Consider the following 22960-nt stretch of genomic DNA (forward strand, 5'->3'; position numbering starts at 1 on the left):
ACATGTTGCAAATTTCAGGGTTTAGATTCTAAACAAAATTTTAGTTTTGTGCAAACCAAGAACCTTGTCAGAAATCTTTAAAGATAAAAATCTCTATGTGATTAAACATAGTTTTCAAGTTTATTATATCTTATCCCTTGGTTTTTACTTAGTTGGGATGATTTGTTTTGTCTGAGATTAAGTCAAGCTTGCTCTTCCACTTGACACTAAAATCATGGTGTGTTCTCAGAAGCCTTTTCTTGTACCTCTACATTTGAAACAGTTAGAATTCTTTTAATTACTAAGCAGGTTGAACAACCAAGCCACATGAAAAACAGGAGTATGATGAGCCTCCAGAGCCAAGGTTCCATGGGCCACTAGTATATTCTAATCTCCTCCATCCCTCACCTCCACTTCTTTCCCAGTGGCTTCCTCTTGCTTATAGATCTGCTCAGATACAGTATGCTCCTTCTGACTCTTCTGTGGAGAATAAGTTGGAATAGGGCAAAAGTAGAAGCAGGGTAAGTTAGCATACTTTGTAATGGTCCAGATAAGAGGTAATAGTGACTCAAACTAGACTGCGAGTCATGAGATTGAGTGGTGGATGGATTGGGATATGGCCCAACAGAACCTGCTGATGGATTGAATGTGAATGTAGAGGAAATACAGGGATCAAGGATACTTTCAAGAATTTTGCCTTGGAGAGCTAGGTGATGGAGATGCCAGCTACTGGTTTGTGGAGGACAAAAAGAACAGCTTGACAAACTGTGTTGTGTTTTAGCTAAGTTTGAAATATCTGATTGAGAACCATGTAGAGATGGCCTGAAAGTAGTTGTATATGTAAGTATAGAATTCCAAGTAGAGGCCAGTGCTGGAAATATGAATTTGGAAATAATCACAGTGGAGTGGTGAGAGAAAAAAAACCCTATTAAAATGACATAATATGAGGAAGTGAGGAGGCAATAATTCATTGCCTTTAAGACAACTCTTAAAATAAGTTTTCCCATGAAAGAGAGTAGAAAAATTGAAAGATAGAGCAGGAAGCATATGTGTGGAATTAAGAGAGGGTTGGGGAGAGCATATTATTGGGTTTTTGTGTGTGTGTGTTTTGATAGGTGATGACAAAGCAATAACAATACTGATGTAAATGATCTATTATAGAGGAAATACTAGCAAAGTCCTTAAGATGAGAGGAAACAGAGTCTGGAGCAAAAATGTAGGGTGGGCTGTTGCTTAAAATCAGAGACGCTTCATCCACAGAAGTAGGAGAAAAGTCAGAAAGAATGATGAATAAGTAGATTCATTAAATCACCAATTATTAACTGAACACCTGCTAATTACTTTATTATGCTTTGGGGACATACCACTAGGCAAGATTAAGTCTGAATCTCCTGAAATGTGTGGCATATAGAAGGTTCTCATGTCTTATTTTTGTTGTTTTCAATAAACCCTGAATTAATGTCATCTCCTAAGAGTGAAGGTTAAGGAGGAAATATTTGGAATATGAAGAAAGTGAAAAATTGTGTTGTTCTTGTTGTTCATTGGCTAGTTCAGTTCAGTCACTCAGTTGTGTCCGACTCTTTGTGACCCCATGAACTGCAGCACACCAGGCTTCTCTTTCCATCACTATCTTCCTGAGTTTCCTCAAACTCATGTTCATTGAGTCAGTGATGCCATCCAACTATCTCATCCTCTGTCATCCGCTTCTCCTCTTGCCCTCAGTTTTTCCCAAATCAGAGTCTATACCAGGGAGTCAGCTATTCTCATCAGATGGCCAAAGTATTGGAGCTTCAGCTTCAGCATCAGTCCTTCCAATGAACATTCAGGACTGATTTCCTTTAGGATTGATTGGTTTGATCTCCTTGCAGTCCAAGGGACTCTCAAGGGTCTTCTCCAGCACCACAGTTCCAAAGTGTCAATTCTTTGGTGTTCAGCCTTCTTTATGGTCCAATTCTGACATCCATACATGACTACTAGAAAAGCTGTAGCTTTGACTAGACAGTCCTTTGTCGGCAAAGTGATGTCTCTGCTTTTTAAAACACTATCTAGGTTTGACATATCTATTCTTCCAAGGAGTAAGCATCTTTTAGTTTTGTGGCTGCAGTCACCTTACACAGTGATTTTGGAGCCCAAGAAAATGAAATCCAATACTATTTCCACATTTTTCCCATCTGTTTGCAACGAACTGATAGGACTGGATTCCATGATCTTAGTATTTTGAATGTTGAGTTTTAAGCCAGCTTTTTCACTCACCTCTTTCACCTTCATCAAGAGGCTATTTAGTTCCTTTTCACTTTTCTGCCATTAAAGTGGTATCATCTGCAGATCTGAGGTTATTGATATTTCTCCTGGCAATGTTGATTCCAGCTTGTGATTCATCTAGCCTGGCATTTTGCATGATGTATTCTGCATATAAGTTAAATAAGCAGGGTGACAATATACAGCCTTGACATACTCCTTTCCCAATTTTGAACCAGTTCATTGTTCCATGTCCGGTTCTAACTGTTGCTTCTTTTCCTGCATACAGGTTTCTCAGGAGGCAGGTAAGGTGATCTGGTATTCCCATCTCTTTAAGAATATTACAGTTTGTTGTGATCTATATAGTCGAAGTCTTTAGCATAGTCAGTGAAGCAGAAGCAGATGTTTTCTGGAAGCCCCTTGCTTTTTCTATGATCCTGCATGTGTTGGCAATCTGATCTCTGGTTCCTCTGCCTTTTCTAAATCCAGCTTGAACATCTGGAAGTTTTCAGTTCACATACTGCTTAAGCCTTACCTGGTGCATTTTAGGCAAAATCTTGCAATGAATACAATTATACAGTAATTTAAACAGTCTTTGGCATTGCTTTTCTTTGGGATTCAAATGAAAACTGAACTTTTCCAGTCCTGTGGTCACTGCTGAGTTTTCCAAATTTGCTGGTATAATGAGTGCAACACTTTAACAACATCATATTTTAAGAGTTGAAATAGTTCAGCTGGAATTCCATCGCCTTCACTAGCATTGTTCATAATAATGCTCCTGAGGCCCAGTTGACCTCACACTCCAGGATGTCTGGCTGTAGGTGAGTGACCACATAATCATGGTTCATTGGGTCATTAAGAGCTTTTCTGTACAGTTCTTAATTTGTACAGTGTATTCTTGCCACCTTTTCTTACCCTCTTCTGCTTCTGTTATGTCCTTACTGTTTTTGTCCTTTATTGTGCCTGAAATGTTCCCTTGGTATCTCCAGTTTTCTTAAAGAGATTGTTAGTCTTTCCCATTTTGTTGTTTTCTTCTGTTTCTTTGCATTGGTCACTTAAGAAGGCTTTTTTTAATCTCTCCTTGCTATTCTCTGCAACTCTGCATTCTTTACCCTCTGAACTCTAAAGGATTTCTCTTTCCCTTTCTCCTTTGTCTTTTGCTTCTCTTCCTTTCTCAGCTGTTTGTAAGGCCTCCTCAGACAACCACTTTGCCTTCTTTCATTTCTTTTTCTTGGGGATGGTTTTGGTCATCACCTCCTGCACAGTGTTACGAACCTCCATCCATAGTTCTTCAGACAGTCTGTCTGCCAGATCTGGTCCCTTGAATCTATTCATCACCTCTACTGTGTAATCATAAAGTATTTGATTTAGGTCATAATTGAATGGCCTAGTGGTTTTCCCTACTTTCTCAACTTGAGCCTGAATTTTGCAATAAGGAGCTGATGATTTGAGCCACAGTCAGCTCCAGGTCTTTTTTTGCTGACTGTATAGAGCCACACCATCTTCAGCTGCAAAAAGAGTAAATAAAATCAGTCTGATTTTGGTACTGACCAGCTGGTGATGCCCACGTATGGTCATTTCTTATGTTTGTGGAAGAGGATGTTTGTTGTAACAAAACTCTATTAGCCTTTGCCCTGCTTCATTTTGTACTCCAGGGCCAAACTTGCCTGTTATTTCAGGTATTTTTTGACTTCCTACTTTTGCATTCTAGTCCCCTATGTTGAAAAAGACATCTTTTTTTTGGTATGAATTCTAAGAAATCTTGTAGGTCTTCATAGAATCGTCCAACTTCAGCTTCTTCAGCATTAGAAGAATACGTGAATTTATATTTTTGGAAAGGAGAAAAGGAAGCATGGTAGGGAAATGTGGTTTGATTCCTAGACAGTGATAAGTAGCATTGAGATTGTAGCCATGAGTTTATGGGGAGACCAGTAAGCTTCCACTTGTTTTTCTTTAGCACTTGTGATCTGTTGGGGTAGGCATGATACAGGCAGATAAGTGGTTTTAGCCAAGTTAGGGTTGAGGCTTTAGTAGTCAGGTAACCAAAAAAAAAAAAAAAAAAAAAAAAAACAGGTGTGAAGGAGTTGAAGACTTGGCCAGGGAGTGATTTTAGTGAGGGACCATAGAATCTGAGCTGAGTAAGAAGAGAAGTGGGTAAATGGGTAAATAATGGTTTAAAAAAAAAAAAAAAAAACGTGGTACCATTCAGTGGTAAAGAAGATGGGTGAATAATGGTAAGAAAGTACTGGAGTCAGTAGATGAATCTAAATTTTCAAGCAAGGAAAATATATTTCTATTATATAAGTATTGACCCTGATGCTGGGAAAGATTGAGGGCAGGAGGAGAAGGGGACAACAGAGGATGAGATGGTTGGATGGCATCTCCGACTCGATGGACAAGGGTTTAGGTGGACTCCAGGAGTTGATTATGGACGGGGAGGCCTGGCATGCTGCAGATCATGAGGTCGCAAAGAGTCGGACATGAACTGAGCTGATACTCTGTATAAAAAAAATCTGAAAATATTTGAGATTAGAAAGGGGAGAAAAACAGTACCACCACCCAAAGATAACCTGTTGTTTATATTTTCTTTGTTTACTTCTTTTTTTTCTAGTGATAATTTTAAGGGCTGTTTTAGTGTACTAGATAGACCTTCTATAACAAAGGCTACAGACTGGGTGATTTAAACAACAGACATTTTCTTACAGTTCTGGAGGCTACGAGAGCAAGAGCAAGGTGTCAGCAGGGTTGTTGTTTTTTTTTTTCCTTTGGCCTGTAAATGTCTGTCTTCTCCCTGTGCCTTCACATAGTCTTTTCTCTATCATTGTCTGTGTCCAGATTTTCCTCTTCTTATAAGGACACCAGTCATATTGGATTAGGGTCCACTCTAAAATTAGATCTCATTTTAACTTATTTACTTCTTGGTAGACCCTACTTCCAAAGTCACCTTCTGAAGTATTGAGAAATGATTACTTCAGTATGAATTCTGGGAGAACACAATGCAGCCTGTAACATAGGTGTTCTTTGTCTTCAGTTTTTTATGTAATTGTGGTTATTCCTGCATATATTTTTTGATCCTTTACCTTACCAGATAACATTATAACTCAAACATTTTCCCACTTGGACTTGTAAAAATTTAACAGCTGCAAAATACTTTGTCAAATAACAATGTATTTCAGTATCTTAATCAGTCTTCTGTGTTGAACATCTAAGCACCCTTCCACCCCAATTTTTTGTTATTATAAAGAATACTAAAGTTTCTTGAAATAAAATCTCTTTTTCTACACTTTGGGTTATTTCCTTAGACTAGAATCTCAAAAGTAGATTACTTTATCAAAAACTGTCACAATATGCTGCTAAATTGGAGAAGTATTGAAACTTTTACTTTCTTTCCACATGACTGTTTTCTCTCTTCCTGCAGTAATAGACTGGAATGATGTTAGAAAACATAAATATGGTCATCTATCAGAGTCTGCATCCCAACATCAAGGTAAGAAAAAAAGCTGTATTTAGCATGGAAAAATTTAATTTGACATCTCTTACCACAAAGCCTTTTTTTTTGGAGGTCTGAGTATACCAAGAACTCACTGGTTAAAACACAAGCAAATATAATTTGTAGAGGTATCTGTCAAAACCAATATACATTGGTTTGAGCATGAAATCAGGAAATTTAGATTCTGAGTTCAGACAATCCCAAATTAGCTTTAGGTACAGTTGTTTATCCTCTCTGGATATCTAGTTTTTAATAAGGCAGAATTGAGTGGTATACTTCCACAACTACTAGTAATAAACTTAGTATCTTTTAAAATGAGAGAATTGAACTACACAAAGTCTCAAGCCCTCATTTTACCCCAGAATCTCACTTTTCTGTCATTTTGGTGTGTTTTTCATGATGACTTATGCTGTAACATTTTTTTCTTTAATAGAAGCTACCGACATCCTGGAGCTAGGTAAGATATCTTTCTTGTGTTTCTGTTAAATATGGGAAATTACTGAGCCAGGGATTAGATAGTAACTAGGAACAGAATTCCGTGTGTCTTTGTCTCATGAGCTTGTGAATCCTGTGCTCTTGTCTGCCTAATGAGCCCATGCAGTTCTCCTTTGCTGTGAGTCAGACTCTCCTTATCAGGAGGCCACAGACTAAGCTAACAAAAGGGAAAAGGGTGGTTAATTACATGAGTACAATAAGGAATGGGAACTGAAACCAAATTGCAAGTTACTTCTTATTAATTCCTTAAATCTAGAGCTAAAACAAAGCCCATTTGTCCGTAAATCAGAATTTGATGGCATTTTCCCAAAAGAAATTATTCATGAGATATATTGAACTGAAATTAAACCTAAAGATTTTCTAAGTTTTTTTTTTTTAAACTAAATAAAAACTGAAATATTAAGATGTCAAATAACAGGAATCAGCCTGGGACTGCATTTGGTTTTCATCCCTGAATAGTGTACTTCAGGACTAGGATTTCAGAAATGAAACTAATGGCAATATTTTTCAATCAGCTTTCCGAGTTCCTACATAAATGTCAGTCTTAACTTCTTAAGTGTTCTTTAAAATCCTGCATTTTATTTAAATGTTGATATCCTGATACCTTTATCAGTTTTTGTTGAAGTATTGTTACATATTTTGTTACTGCAACTTCCTGTGTTCAATCCTATTATCATCATTTTCCATTTGCTTCCTCTTTCCTTTTCTTCTGACAACATATTACTTTCATTGCCCACTGACAAAGAAGGTGATGTAAAGTAGTAGAACACTAGACTAGAAGTCAGAATTCGTGGATTCTTTGAAGGCCAACTTTGCCATTTAGTAAGTTTGTGACACTAATCCTTGGTTTTCTGATTTGTAAATGGGGATAATAATCCCATTCTACCTACTTCACAGGGTTATTAAGAAGATTACATGAACTAATGGATGTGAAAACATCTTAAAAACTCTCAAATACTTTTCAACTTTGGAGGATTATTATTTTCATTTGTTCTGCAACTATCCTCAGCCTTTTAAGTCAAATCTTGTGACATTCTTTGAAGTGAAGCATTCTATGATTATGAGCTGAAGAAATGAATGAAATGAAATAATGCAGGTAAAGGGCCTGATACTTGATAAACAATAAATGATAGTCACTTTTTATTTTTCCTTAAAACTTTCCTCATCCTTTCTAAGGTACTGGTGTGTGGTTTAAAAAGCATGGCATAAGAATCAGACAGGCCTGGGTTCATATTCCTTTTCCTCACTAACCAGTTTTGTGACTTCAGAAAAAATACTTGATCTTTCAGAGTCCATTTCCTCATCTTTAAGATGAGAATAAAACCTACTTTTCGGGTTGTAATTAACAGGGGAAATATTGAACATAGTGTGGCATGGTGCAGACAAACAGAAGGTTCTCAGTGATAGCTGCTGCAGTTTGGGGATTTGTTGCTAATGTGAATGATGGAAACAGTTCTAGTTCAGTGATATTTAAGGTATGTTGTAAATAACCTGTTTTGTTGACAGAATTGTGAAAAGTGGATGTTCAGTTTAAAATACTTACATAAATGATGTTAAAATGTGAAAGTATGTTTTTTGTTGTGGGAGTAGAGGTAGCGAAGCCAGGCAGAGCCTCTGATAAAGTAATCTTGGGCATTTCATTTTGTTCATCAGGCATAGAGGGTAGCCTCAAATACCACAATGAAAGAAAATTCAGTAGATTTTTAGAATCTCAGAGTTTGGAGGAGGCCTTAAAAAATCTACCTTGGCCTGCATTTCAAAATTCCAACACTTTGTATTTCTTGTAAAATGTCTTGTCTTGAACTTTCCCCAAAGTTGTTAGGGACTTAAAACCTCCTCAAGCAACTCACTCATGTTTAAACAAATATTTATTGGGCCAAAATCTGTTTCTTTGTCAATTCTATTAGTCCTACCTATAACTTTTAGAGCCATATGTATAGGTTTAGCCGGTTTTTCACTGCCCAGCCTCTAGTTATTTGACAGCAGCTTTAAGGACTGCGTTTTCACTGCCATTCTGTTACATTTCCTAGTTCAAGCAACCATCGTCTCATAGCTAGTTTATTAGAAAAGCTTCCTAATCAAAAAGCTTCCTGCCTCCAGCCTTACCCTCCTCCAATCCATTCTTCACATTGTAGACAGGATGCTTTTTCTTACAAACCCTTTTGTGCTTCCTCTTCTCCTTAGTGTTGCATATGAGACTCTGAAACCCAAACACTGCTTTTATTGATAACCGCTTTTCTAAACCATTTTTATCTGCCCAGTAGCCATACTGAAATATTCAGGTTTGAGAACTGCTTTTTTTCATTTCTGGGCCCTCATACATGCTTTTCTTTCTGTCTGAAACAACAGGTCTCTCTTTGGCTAACTCCTTGCTTATCCTTTTACATTTTAACTTGGAAGCCTTAAGATGAAGCTTTGTGAAGGCAAGACAATATTTTGATCATGGTCGTATCTCCAGCACTGTTCCTTGATCCACACTATAAAAACTTGTTGGATGGATGGATAACACATGTATACCTGTGGCGGATTCATTTTGATATTTGGCAAAACTAATACAATTATGTAAAGTTTAAAAATTAAATAAAATTTAAAAAAAAAAAAGAAAAGAATACAAAAAAAAAAAGAAATGGCTTTAAGACTTTCATGCTAATTGTTGTTTCTTCGTTTAGCTGGTCCTCATGTGACATGGTTTTGTTTTTCTTTATCATTTAGGTCACCATTTAGGTGTTGCTTTGTTCTGTCCCTCTCAAGGACTAGTTCCCATAACGTTTAATTTCCCAGGTGTGATTTCATTAGTCCAGAAAAGAGTAGGACCATTACTGGCTTGCTTCTTTTCATTCACTCACTTTTCAAACTTTTATGTTGCCTCTCTCAAGTTTCTGGTACTGGGTTAAACAGTGAAGGTTTTTAAAGCTCATAAAATGGACTTCTCTGGCAATCCAGGGTTTAGACTCTGAGCTTCCAAATCAGGGGGCACAGGTTCAATCCCTGGTTGGGGAACTAAGATCCCACATGCTGCACAGCATGGCCAAAAATAAAGACTGTGACTGTCTTTATTGCTTAAAGGATTTGGGTTCCACACTTTAGGTGGAACTAAACAGAGTTCTTGTAGAGGAATGTGGACAGCATGAATGGAAATGCCTGATGTAACCATTTTAAATTAGGAGCAGTTGAGGGATTTGGGACATATTTAGGGGATTAGATATATCATGTCTAATGTCAGTAGGTAAAGATTTAGAAAAAGGTAGACTTTGGCTGATTCTAATGGTTAAAATAATCCATTTGTGCTGTTGAACCATAGCTGAATAATAAATTTCTCATCATTGGAATTATTTAACTAGAGGCTGGAGGGACCATTCAGGTCTCAGCTTTTATATCACCTCATCAAGATCCCTTTCTTGACCATCCTGCCTAAAATAGCATACATACTCTCAGCACTCTTTTCCCCTCCTACCTTGCTTTATTTTTTCCTTATTTGAAAAGGGCCAGAAATTATATAGGACTTCCCTGGTGGCTCAGACGGTAAAGCGTCTGTCTACAATAAGGGAGACCCGGGTTCGATCCCTGGGGCGGGAAGATCCCCTGGAGAAGGAAACGGCAATCCACTCCAGTACTATTGATAGCATACATACTCTCAGCACTCTTTTCCCCTTCTACCTTGCTTTATTTTTTCCTTATTTGAAAAGGGCCAGAAATTGTATAGTTATTATGTGGTTTCTCTGTAACTTTCTGGATCAATTGAATTATGTTTATTTGTTTCTTTATTGTGTCTCTTCCCCCTTAGAATGTAAGCTCCATGTGGGCAGAGATTCTGGCTGTTTTGTTCTTTGCTGTGTATCGCCTGTGCCTGGAATTGAGCTTGGCATGTAGTAGTTGCACAGTAAACATTTGTTGAATGAGTGAATATTAGAGAAAGGAATTCATGCATTCAACTGGTGGATCTTTTGCGTTTTACAATTTAGGGAACTGTTAATTTTTAAAGTATTTGTGTGTAGTTTTAAATCCCTTCAGGGCAGCAGTCTTTGTGGTGGTTGTTCGGTCGCTCATTCATGTCTGACTCTTGGCAACCCCATGGACTGTAGCACGCCAGGCTTCCCTGCCCTTCACCATCTCCCCTAGCTTGCTCAAACTCATTTCCATTGAGGTGGTGATGCCGTCCAACCATCTTGTTCTCTGTTGTCCCCTTTTCCTCCTGCCTTCTATCTTTCTCAGCATCAGAGTCTTTTCTAATGAGTTGGTTTTTCGCATCAGGTGGTCAAAGTATTGGAGCTTCAGCTTCAACATCAGTCCTTCCAATGAATATTCAGGGTTGATTTCCTTTAGGATTGGATGGTTTGATCTCCTTGCAGTCCAAGGGATTCTTAAGAGTCCTCTCCAGCACCACAGTTCAAAGCATCAACTCTTTGGCACTCAGCCTTCTTTATGGTCCAACTCTCACATCCATACATGACTACTGGAAAGGCCATAGCTTTGACTAGATGGACCTTTGTTGGCAACTAATGTCTCTGCTTTTTAATGTGCTGTCTAGGTTTGTCATAGCTTTTCTTCCAAGGAGCAAGCATCTTTTAATTTCGTGGCTGCAGTCACCATCTGCGGTGATTTTGGAGCCCAAGAAAATAAAGTCTCTCATTGTTTCAGTTGTTTCTCCATCTATTTGCCATGAAGTGATGGGACCAATGCCAAAACCTTAGCTTTTTGAATGTTGAGTTTTAAGTCAATCTTATTTCCTAATAATAGACATAACTGTCATATGGTAGTATGTATGTTAGAGTTTATAAAATACTTTCATAAGTATTATTCAGCAGTATAAATGAGATGACTGACTGTCTCTCATCTATAAGGTTTCAGCCCAAATGTTTCCTGTCTAGAGCATCTGTCTGTAATTTCACCATCTAAGATGATTCCCAGTCTCTGTCACATATCATTATTTTATGTCCTTCAAATACTTATCGCTTACTACCTTATTTATTTGACTTTGGGTTAATTGTGCCTCATTATGCACTGGAATGTAAATTCCATAAGGGCAGGGACCTCCTGCCTTATCCTAGCATTTAGAAGAAGTGCCTGGCACATACAGGATACTCAAACATCATTTGAATGAATAATTGAAATCACTCCAGAAATTATAAAGTACTATACTAGTTAATAATGTCAATCTTCACAGTAATCTTGACCCAAGTATGAATTAGATTTCCCTGTTCTGCATTCTCAAGGCAACCTGCACCACCTCATTAACTTAAATTTATCATAATTGTGGCAGATTATTTGTATTATTAATTAATTTACTACTTTTGCTTATCTCCGAACTGTAGGCTCCATGAATTTCAGAACCATGCCTATCTTGTTCTCCTAATATTTAACACTGTGCTTTTGCACTTAGAAGGAGGTTAATAAGTATCTATTGAATGAAGGAGTGTGTGTATAATCTTGTGGGATGTTATGTCTCTTTCAGATAAATGAACTGATGCTTGGAAGGATTAAGTAATTTATTCAAGATAGGAAGTGGCAACCCACTCCAGTATTTTTGCCTAGAGAATCCTGTGGATAGAGGAGCCTGGTGGGCTGCTGTCCATGGGGTCGCACAGAGTCGGACACGACTGAAGTGACTTAGCACGCATGCATGCATGCATTGGAGAAGGAAATGGAAACCCACTCCAGTATTCTTGCTTGGAGAATCCCAGGGACAGAGGAGCCTGATGGGCTACTGTCTGTGGGGTCGCTCAGAGTCAGACACGACTGAAGCGACTCAGCGCAGTAGCAGCAGCAGTTAGCTATAGAAACAAGACTTCAACCACCATCTTCTAATTCTCAATATCACATTCTTTCAATTATCCCACTAGTTTCTAGGCATGGGATTTAATCAATATTACCTAGGAAGGCTTTGAAAATACAGATTCTCAGACCATACTCAAGAGATTACTGAATGAGAATCTCTGAAGATGGTCTCAGAACTGTAAAAAGAAGTTAGAAAAATTATTTAGTATATTTTGATGGTAAGTAGCATTTGAGAATGATATTATATCCCAAGATTTGACAGATTGCTATTTTAGGGGCCAAATGCAACCCACTGCCAGTTTTTATAAATAAAGTTTTAGTGAAACACAGCCATGCTTGCTCATTTACATATTGCCTGGGGCTGTTTTCATGCTACCAGGTACAAGTTGAGTATTTGTGACAGAGACCGAATGGCCTGCAAAGGGTAAAATTTTTTCTATCTGGTCCTTTACAGAAAATTTGCCAACCCCTGATCTATACTTTGTTGCCTGTCCTACTTCTTTTGTGGTATTTTTAGTGCTTGGCAGTGTGGTAGGTTTGATATTTGGCTTCATTATGAGCATTATAATAGGTGCTCAGATATTCTTAGTGAGTCAATAAAAATTAACTTATTTTGCAGCTTACCTGATTGATAGTAAACAATAAACAGACTAAGCAGTCAAATTTAAGAAAAAATACTAATCTAGATATGATTGAAGCTAGTGAACCCTCAGTGGATGAACTGCTTTTAACAAAGAGGTTCTTTTTCATTCAGTTGATAGTAAATGGGAAGATCTAGGATTTCTTAACCTATGTAATAGGAATTGATTACCATAGTTGTTATGTGTAATATAGAACTATAATACCCTAATTATTTTGGTACCCTGATGCTGCTGTAATTACATCTTAAAGCCAAAGTCTCTTGGGTGTTTTTGGTCAGAACTCGAAACAGTAACAAGCAACTCAGAACTGACCTAACTTCTTCCGTACTGCCTTCTACAGTAATTCCCATATAGGTATTTAAATTTACATTAAAGTTAAATACCATTTAAAATTTAATTTCTCACTCACACTAGCCACATTTCATGTGTTCAATAGTGGCATGCAGCTAGTGGCTATCTCACTGGTCAGCAAAGATGCAGAACATTTCTGTTATCAGAGAAAGTTTTAGTGGGTAGAACTGCTGTTCTTGTTAGAGTTCAAGAGGTGCAGCCTAGTCAAATCCAAGACTTACTATTTGACTTATTTATTTGCAAGAATGGAATAATAATTCTTGATGTTTCCTTTTTCTAACAGCCAATAGTGATGAAACTCTTTGCTTTAGAAGCCATCTCAGTTAAGAGCAAACTCTTTATTAAATTTTAATAAGCTATTTAAATCTTGACTTAAGGAAATACTCATCTCATTTACCCTTGGACTGTCCATTCAAAATGATTAATTATTGACCAAAGGGGATGGCTGCCAGGTGGCGCTGGTGCTAAAGAATGTCCCTGTCAATGCAAGAGACTAGGGTTCGATCCCTGGGTCAGGAAGATCCCCTGGAAGAGGGCATGGCAATCCACTCCAGTATTCTTGCTGGAAAATCCCACGGACAGAGGAGCCTGGAAGGCACCAGTCCATAGGGTTGCAAAGAGTCCGACAGGATTAAAGCAACTTAGCATGCACACACGCAGTCATCAGCCAGTTCATTAAATAGTTCAGAACTGACTGTGATTTCTGGCCAAATCTATTTGGCTTGGTTAGGATGGTGGGAAAGGAACCAGTTTTAAAACAGAAGCTATAAAGTCAATAGAGTATAAAGTCTTGGCATCATCTTTGGAGTGACTTAGATTTCATCATTCCATGACTCATTTTTATTCCCAGCATCTAGTGCTTTTTTCATGGCCCAAAGGGGCCCTGTGCTGCTCCACTGCAGAGGAAACTTCAAGAAATGCTGGTTTGCTACAGTGTTTTAGCTTGTGAAAGTCTCTGGCACCTTACCTGCTCCATCATGGGGTCACCTCTAGGTGGGTATTAGGGGGATATTTGTAATTGATTTAACCTTTAATAAAGAACCTGGTAATCTGTTGTGGTTCAGTAAGATATGTGTTTAATAATCCATCCTTTAAAATGTTTTCCCTGATGCCAGGTCAGTGTCAGCTTAAAGATTATTTCTCTAGCGCAGTGTTCCTCAAACTTTGAAAGACCTTAAGGGCCACTTCAAGAGGCTAAAAAGATTCTGTAAATTTGCCAACTTATTCTTAACTACTGTCATCAGAAATGCTACTGAGGATCAGCTTTTCTCTAAATTAACAAGCCTTGGCCATTTTGCACCTCAGAGCAATGCGATGGTGACTGGAATAGGAGAGGGTTGAGGTGAGTGGGAGAGAAACATCTTTTAGAGTGAGGATTCAAGTATAATCTCATCCTGGCTTTTCCTGCCCCCAACAACTCCTCTTACCCAGGGTCTCAAGATAGCCTCTTCTTTTTTCTTTCTGAGCTGTGATGGTGGGATTCTGCCACATTGGGTGTTAAAATCAGTTATTTGATGGCAATCAGGGACCTTTACAGGAGTCAGATTGTTCAGAAGGAATCTTCCCACCCACTTTGTGCCTCTTCTGTACTGTTTTCCATGAGCTTCCTGAATACTTCTTTGAGACACTGGTATGACTTGGTGTAGCATTTTGGATCATTTTAGAGACTGGCTTGAAAGATTCCTTAGGTCATCTAGACAGTGATTCAAAAAACATTGATCTAAAATGATTCACTCAGGTCACCTCAATTCTTCCCCCTACTATACTTCTTTGAGTCCAAACAGGGCCATGTAAGTTTTCTTATGCTCCAAACAAATCTGAAAATAGCCTAATGTTTAGGGTAGATTACATCTTGAAAGCATTTTTAGGAAGTTGACTGTGATAGAGATTTTTATTTCCTTTACAGGTCATTTTACCTGGGACAAATACCTAAAAGAAACATGTTCAGTCCCAGCGCCTATCCATTGCTTCAAGCAGGTAATTGATTCTCAGCATCTTTAGAAGGTGGGAGGCAAGTAGTTTTTCTGGTCCTTAGACAAACAAAACATGAAGTGAGAGCCTTTGGGCTTCTCACCTGAAGTCCCCAGAATAAACTTCTATGGGAAGAGTATAGCTTCAAGACTCAAAACTCAGCTGTGACTTATAAACATTCTCCCCAATTTCCCAAGTAACACCTTTTCCTTCTTCTCCTCCTTGAAGATACTCTGTGTTACTGAAAACAGTTGCTAATTTTTACTACAGCTGTTAGTTCAGGCAGATAGGAAACAGAGTTATAGCCCTTAGACAACTCTTGAAAGTGGAGCAGTATTCATATCTCTGAATTCAGCTCCCCTGCCACAATCTTATCTTTCCATAAAAATGTTGGCACTGAATCGCATTGTGGAGTATGTTAGGAGTTCATTGGAGGTCATTTAGAGCTTCCCACATAGGATTAAGTTCCCCATACAATGCACAGATGATGTTGACTATCAGTACATGATAAGGCTAGTAAGTAGAGATGTGTACTGCTGCTAAATAGAGCTGCACATCAGGAAATGGTTTATATCTCCCTCCTTTTTAGTATTCAAGTGTTACTTCCAAAAACTGTCAGCATTTAATTTTGAGTTTGAATTTTGTCTAAATAAAAGTACAAAATAGGACTTTGCTCATCTGAAATAATAGGGACTGAATTCATATTGCCACCTGAAATAATTTTAAAAGACAAAATATATTAAATAATGGTTTTCAAGTTACTGAAGATCAGGCAGCCAAGAACAGTGATCTCTGAGAGATGAAAAAACAAATGAGTTGAGCCTCTTATGATTTACTGCTTTACAATAGTTTGAGACCATGGCCCAGGGAAAGAGAACCCAGACTAAATAAGCCTGAGAGATTCCCTATCAAATTAGGGAGATGGAACTGAGAACCCAGGGATAGAATTTGCAGGACAGAGTACCAGAGAAGAGAATGCGGCACAGAAAGAAAACTGCAGAGAGCCCCCAATATTCATCAAAGTACTGTTGCTCTGTATATGCATGTGAGCATCCAAAGCCAAGGGAAACACTGTCTGAAAGGATTAGAAGGATAGTAAAAGTATAGAGCCTAGTGCTCACACAAGACTGAGAATAGTGCCTGATTCCACCAGCTAGACTGGAAAATCTCATAATTCATGTGGAATAGTTGGGAAGATCCTGCTCAGTAGTGGGAAATGATTAGCCTTAGGATAAGCATGCTTTGAATCTGCCTAACAAACTAAAAAGCAAGACTCAATGTGATTAAATTATTTCCAAGTAAATTAACTTCATCTGGGAACACAGTACAAGAAGGGAATGCAAAAATATCCAGCACCTAACAGGTAAAAGTCAAATGTCTGGCATCTAGTCAAAGATTATCAGGCATATAAGGAGGCAGGAAAGCATAACTAATAATGAACAGACTAATCAACCAATTGAAACAGACTTAGAACCTTTGCAAATCTTAGAATAGAAGATTAAAACATTAAAACAATTATTTTAATTATGTTCTATATGTTTGAAAGTTAAGCAGAGACATGAAATATAAAAAAAGACATTGAGCAAAATGAAAAATACACTAGATGGGATTAATGGTGGAAGAAGAGATTAGTAAATATGAAAGCATAGCAGTAGAAGATACCTAAAATGAAACACACAGAAAAAAGTATTTTAAAAATATGAAAAAGAGATCAGTGAAGCATGGGATAACATCATAGACCATGTAATTAGACTACCCAAAAGAAAAGAGATGGAGAACTGGAAAAGCATTTGAAGATAAAGTGGCAAAAAATTGTTCACAGTTGAGGAAAACTAAAAATCTGCAAATTCAGAAAGCTAAATAAATATCCTAAAAAAAAAAGACAAGAATAAAATTATACAAAGGCATGTCATAAATTATCAAAACTAGTGATAGAGAACATCTTCAAAGCAGCCAGAGGAAAAAAGACACTTTATGTGCAGGGAAACAAAGATAAGAATGACATTATATTTTCGTGTCATAATGCAAACAAGAAGAAAGTTAAGTAAAATCTTCAAAGTATCAAAAGAAAACTATAAACCATGAATTTTATATCCAGCAAAAAGATCTTCCAAAATGAAGGAAAAATAGAGATATTTTCAGATGCATAAAAACTGAAGGAATTCATCACTAGTAAACTCACTCTTCAAAGAAGGCGATGGCACCCCACTCCAGTACTCTTGCCTGGAAAATCCCATGGACGGAGGAGCCTGGTAGGCTGCAGTCCACGGAGTCGCGAAGAGTTGGACACGACTGAGCAACTTCACTTTCGCTTTTCATTTTCATGCATTGGAGAAGGAAATGGCAACCCACTCCAGTGTTCTTGCCTGGAGAATCCCAGGGACGGGAGAGCCTGGTGGGCTGCCGTCTATGGGGGTCGCACAGAGTCGGACACGACTGAAGAGACGCCGCAGCAGCAACAGCAGCAAACTCACTCTTACAAATGTTAAACAAAGTCCATCATGCAGAAGGAAAATATTACCGGATAGAATACAGATCTACACAAAGGAATGAAAGTTACTAGAAATGATAATTACAAGGGTAAATACTTAAAATGTTATTTCTTATTAAACCTCTATAAAAGATCATTGACTATAAATAATGATAATAACATTGTATTGTAGATATAATAAAATGTATTAGTAAAATGTATAACAACAGTAACTTAAGTGAGAGAAATTTAAGTAGCCTATTATAAAATTCTTATACATGAAGTAGTATAATATTACTTGAAGATAGACTGATAATTTAAATATGTTTAAGCCCCAAAGCATCCACTAAAATAATAGAAAACAGATAGCAGAATGGCAGGTTTAAATCCAGCCATATCAATAATCCAATTATAAATTATCTAAATTCCTCAGTTAACAAACTGAGATTGTCATATTGGATAAAAAGTAAGACCCAATTATATACTTCCTGCAAGCAATTATACTTTAAATGTAAAGACACAAACAGGTAAAAGTAAAAGAATCAAAAATTATAATAAAGCTGAAATGGTATATTAATATCAAAGAATATCTCAGAGCCAAAGGATATTATCAGTATTTTCAGTATTTCAGTATTATCAGATATTAACAGTAATTTCATCTTGAAAAAGGTCACACAGTCCTTACATGAATCGAAAGACGATAGATACAGAGCTTAACACCCTTCAAAAAAATTAATTCAAAGCAGACCACACACCTAACTGTAAAACACAAAACTAAAACTCGTAGAAGTTACCATAGGAGAAGACTAAGATGGAAAAGGTCAGTTTTCATTGCAATCCCAAAGAAAGATGATGCCAAAGAATGCTCAAACTCATCTCAACCCTAGTAAAGTAATGCTCAAAATTCTCCAAGCCAGACTTCAACAGTCCATGAACCATGAACTTCCAGATGCTCAAGCTGGATTTAGAAAAGACAGAGGAACCAGAGATCAAATTGCCAACATCTGTTGGATCATCAAAAAAGCAAGAGAGTTCCAGAAAAAAACATGTATTTCTGCTTTATTGACTATGCCAAAGTCTTTGACTGTGTGGATCACCACAAACTGTGGAAAATTCTGAAAGAGATGGGCATACCAGACCACCTGACCTGCCTCTTTAGAAACCTGTATGCAGGTCAGGAAGCAACAGTTAGAACTGGACATGGAACAACAACAGACTGGTTCCAAATAGGAAAAGAAGTACGTCAAGGCTGTATATTGTCACCCTGCTTATATAACTTATAAGCAGAGTACATGATGAGAAATGCTGGGCTGGAGGAAGCACAAGCTGGAATCAAGATTGCCAGGAGAAATATCAATAACCTCAGATATGCAGATGACACCACCCTTATGGCAGAAAGTGAAGAAGAACTAAAGAGCCTCTTGATGAAAGTGAAAGAGGAGAGTGAAAAAGTTGGCTTAAAGCTCAACATTCAGAAAACTACGATCATGGCATCCAGTCCCATCACTTCATGGCAAATAGACGGGGAAACAGTGACAGACTTATTTTGGGGGGCTCCAAAATCACTGCAGATGGTGACTGCAGCCATGAAATTAAAAGATGTTTACTCCTTGAGAAAAAAGTTACGACCAACCTAGACAGCATATTAAAAAGCAGAGACATTACTTTGCCAACAAAGGTCCATCTAGTCAAAGCTATGGGTTTTCCAGTAGTCATGTATGGATGTGAGTGTTGGACTATAAAGAAAGCTGAGAGCCAAAGAATTGATGCTTTTGAACAGTGGTGTTGGAGAAGACTCTTGAGAGTCCTTTGGAGAGCAGGGAGATCCAGCCAGTCCATCCTCAAGGAAATCAGTCCTGAATATTCATTGGAAGGACTGATGTTGAAGCTGAAACTCCAATACTTTGGCCACCTGATGCGAAGAACTGACATTTGAAAAGACCCTGATGCTGGAAAAGATTGAAGGCAGGAGGATAAGGAGATGACAGAGGATGAGATGGTTGGATGGCATCACCAACTCAATGAACATGAGTTTGGGTAAACTCCAGGAGTTGGTGATGGACAGGGAGGCCTGATGTGCTGCAGTCCATGGGGCTGCAAAGAGTTGGACACAACTGAGCGACTGAATTGAACTGAACTGAACTGAAGGTGACCTTAGGTGTGGCAGTGATTTATTAGGTGCAAACCAAAGGCACGGTTCATGAAAGAAAGAAGTGATAAGTTGAACTTCATTAAAATAAAACCTTCTACTATATGAAAGGTGCTATCAAGAGAATGAGAAGACAAGCCACAGACTGGGAGAAAATATTTTTACAAGACGTGTTTGACAACGGACCGTTACCCAAAATATACAAAGAATACCTTAAACTGAAAATAAGAAAAGAACTCAAAAAAGATCAAACATCTTAATAGACATCTCACCAAAGACGGTCGGATGACAAGCATAAAAAAGATGTTCTACATCATATGTTATCAGAAAAATGCAAATTAAAACAACAGTGAGATACCACTACATACATATTATAATGCCAAAACCCAGAACACTGATAACACCAAGTGTTGGCAAGGATGTGGAGCAACAGGAATTGTCATTAATTGCTCATGGGAATGCAAAATGGTATAGACATCTTATAAGGTAGTTTGGTGATCTCTCTTGTAAACTAAACATACTCTTACCATATGATCCATCAATTGCATTCCTTGATATTTACCCAAAGAAGTTGAAAATTTATGTCCACACAAAAACTCATGTGTATGTGTGTATGTGTGTGTGTGTGTATGTATATATATGTGGATTTTACTGCATCTTTATTAATAATCACCAAAACTTGGAAGAAAGCAAGATGTTTTTTAAGTAGGTGAATGGATAAACAAACTGTAGTATAGCCAGACAATGGAGTATTACTCAGCCCCAGAAAGAAATGAGCTATCAAGCCATGAAAAGACATAGAGGAAACTTAAATGCATCTTAACTACAAGAAAAAAGCCAGTCTGAAAAAGCTATGTACTGTGTGATTCAAACTATATGACATTCTGGAAAAGGCAAAACTATGGAGACAGTAAAAAGATCAGTGGTTGCCAGAGATTGAGTGGATGAGTAGGACAAGTACAGAGGATTTTTAGTACAGTTAAACTATTTTGTATGATCCTATAATGATAGATACGTGTCTCCATTAGACCAAACTCATAGAGATACAACACCAAGAGAGAACCTTACTGTAAATAATGGACTTTGGGTTATTATGATATGTTAGTGTAGTTTCATCTGTTGTAATAAATGTACTACTATGTTAGGATATACTGAAAATAGAGGAGACACTGCATGTGTTGGAGCAGGATGTTTATAGGAAATCTCTCTACCTTCCTCTCAGTTTTGCTGTGAACCTAAAACTGCTCTTAAAAGTGAGTCTTAACGAAAAAGAAATAAATTATTGATACATTCAACAAATAGATGAATTTCAGAATGGTTATGCTGAGTGAAAGAAACTAGATCCCCCCCAAAAAAGTATATTCTGTATGATTCCATTTTAAGTCTAGAAATGCAAAATGCAAAGCAGTCTGCACTGATAGAAAGTAAAGCATGTTTGCCTGGAGAGAGAGGGATCTGGGAAGGGCTAGACAGATCTTAAAGGGATATGCAAAACTTGGTAGTATGTCCATGTTCATTATCTTGGTAGTGGTGACGGTTTCCAGAGTGTTGTGATGTATGTGTCATGAGTGTATACGTATGTCAGTACCTAACCTAAGTGTGTAGTTCATTGTATGTCAATTATAACTTAAAGTTGTTTTTCAAAAAACAGGAATTGATTTCTAAGTTAATGTCAAAGTAAAAAAAAATAATCTATTCCCATTGGTTAGTCTGTGTGGTACACACACTGAAGCACTCCATGAAGAAACACTAAGGATACAATAGTTTAATAGGATGATTTCTGCAAAGAAAATATTAAGAATACCTGGAGGGTTAGGGAATTGGAGAAGATAGGATAAAAAACAGCATTTAATCAAGGACCATTTGAGATACTCTTATCCTTTTCTTACTGGTCAGTCAATATTTGATGCTTCACTGGAAAGTAATTTTTCCCCTTCACGTTACATTTCAGTGTTTCTTTTTCATGAGACCCTTCCTAGGCATTAGGAAATAATTCATGAGGGTTGTCCCTGACTCAGCTGTAATCAGTTTGTGTCCAAAGCGAAAATTTTCAGGTTCCATCGCCTAATATCCTTACTGAAAATGCCATGTATTCTTAGTCTGCCTAATCCCCATGGCTTGTTCTCCTCAGTCCTACACACCTCCAAGCAACGAGTTCAAGATCAGCATGAAATTGGAAGCGCAGGACCCCAGGAACACCACATCTACCTGTATTGCCACAGTAGTTGGACTGACAGGTGCTCGCCTCCGCCTTCGCCTTGATGGCAGCGACAACAAGAATGACTTCTGGCGGCTGGTTGACTCAGCTGAAATCCAGCCTATCGGGAACTGTGAGAAGAATGGGGGTATGCTGCAGCCCCCTCTGGGTGAGTAACTGGACCCAAGCTCTCCCTAGCTCATTAGTTATCTTCCTCAAATTGTACATTGTGTTAGAAGAAAACATAGGGTCACCTGCCCATCCCTTCTTTTTCGTATGGTCCAAAAGGTCCACCTAACATGAAATGAGCTGTAAAATCTGGACCTCTCCATTCTACATTAACTTGTGATATCCAAGCTTCTCTTCAGCTCTTCTTTTTCCAATGAGAAACCACACCCTGCATCCTTCTTTGTCAGGTCCCATTTACTCTAAGAAAAAGGATGGAAGAAGGTCTTGCCATGAACTTGCCTCAAAAAACCATGGAGCTTTTATCAAATCCTACAATCACAACAGGCAGTGAGAGAAAAATCTCCCATTAGAAAGGATGACTATTATAAAAATCCCTTATCTCCTTTCCCCTAAATTCGCAATTGGTCCTTGAAATTTTCTCACTTTAGATCAGTTATTAAGTAAAATGCATTATTTTACTTTAATGACACCACTGCATTTTTCTCTTCAAGATCAGATTCACCTTTCTTAGTGCAAGTATACCTGAGCGATTCAGCACATTTCATCAGTTACCGTCAGTCACTATTGCGGTGAGTCTCTCCGGAGGATGGAGATGGCTTATAGGCTGTGTTCCCCTCAGGAGGCTGTGCTAAATTAAATGAGCATTAGAGGAAAGTGTCATTTGAAAGACCTCCCCAAGTGGTTATTTAACATTTTCCTTCTTTAAAAAAAAATTACTTGTAAAATTTCAAACATATACAAAAGTAGAAAAAAATAATACAGTGAATTAAAGTCCATGTATGTTTTATCTTTGATAGTTAGTCTTGTTTTCTTAGTACCTATATACATTCCCTGACTACTCCTGCCCAGTTGCTTAAACATAGTATCATTTTATCACTAAATGTTTAGTATGTATCTCTCTCATAGTTAATATTTTTAAAACATAATCATAATAACATTGTCACATGTGAATAAAATAATGATACTTTCTTAGTATCAACAAATATTTACTCAGTATTTAAATTTTCCCTATTGT

The 22960-nt window shown here is 37.6% G+C and overlaps 1 protein-coding gene across 16 annotated transcripts in view; it reads left to right on the forward strand.

Annotated features, from left to right (window-relative positions):
* Window positions 1-22960, forward strand: part of SCMH1 (Scm polycomb group protein homolog 1) — a 221940-nt gene that overhangs the window by 82649 nt on the left and 116331 nt on the right. For 4 of the 16 annotated variants that reach the window (XM_025288969.2, XM_025288974.2, XM_025288980.2 and 1 more), the window contains exons 3-7: window positions 2507-2522; window positions 5636-5704; window positions 6141-6164; window positions 14876-14946; window positions 21691-21925. In XM_025288969.2, the coding sequence (XP_025144754.1) occupies window positions 2507-2522; window positions 5636-5704; window positions 6141-6164; window positions 14876-14946; window positions 21691-21925 (415 nt within the window). Of the gene's footprint in view, window positions 1-2506; window positions 2523-5635; window positions 5705-6140; window positions 6165-7099; window positions 7299-13819; window positions 13963-14875; window positions 14947-21690; window positions 21926-22960 lie in introns of those variants that run through there. The other 12 variants (XM_025288975.2, XM_025288978.2, XM_025288970.2 and 9 more) reach the window with 9 other exon arrangements.

The sequence above is a fragment of the Bubalus bubalis genome, chromosome 6 (genome assembly GCF_019923935.1).
Source record: "Bubalus bubalis isolate 160015118507 breed Murrah chromosome 6, NDDB_SH_1, whole genome shotgun sequence".
NCBI lineage: Eukaryota > Metazoa > Chordata > Mammalia > Artiodactyla > Bovidae > Bubalus > Bubalus bubalis.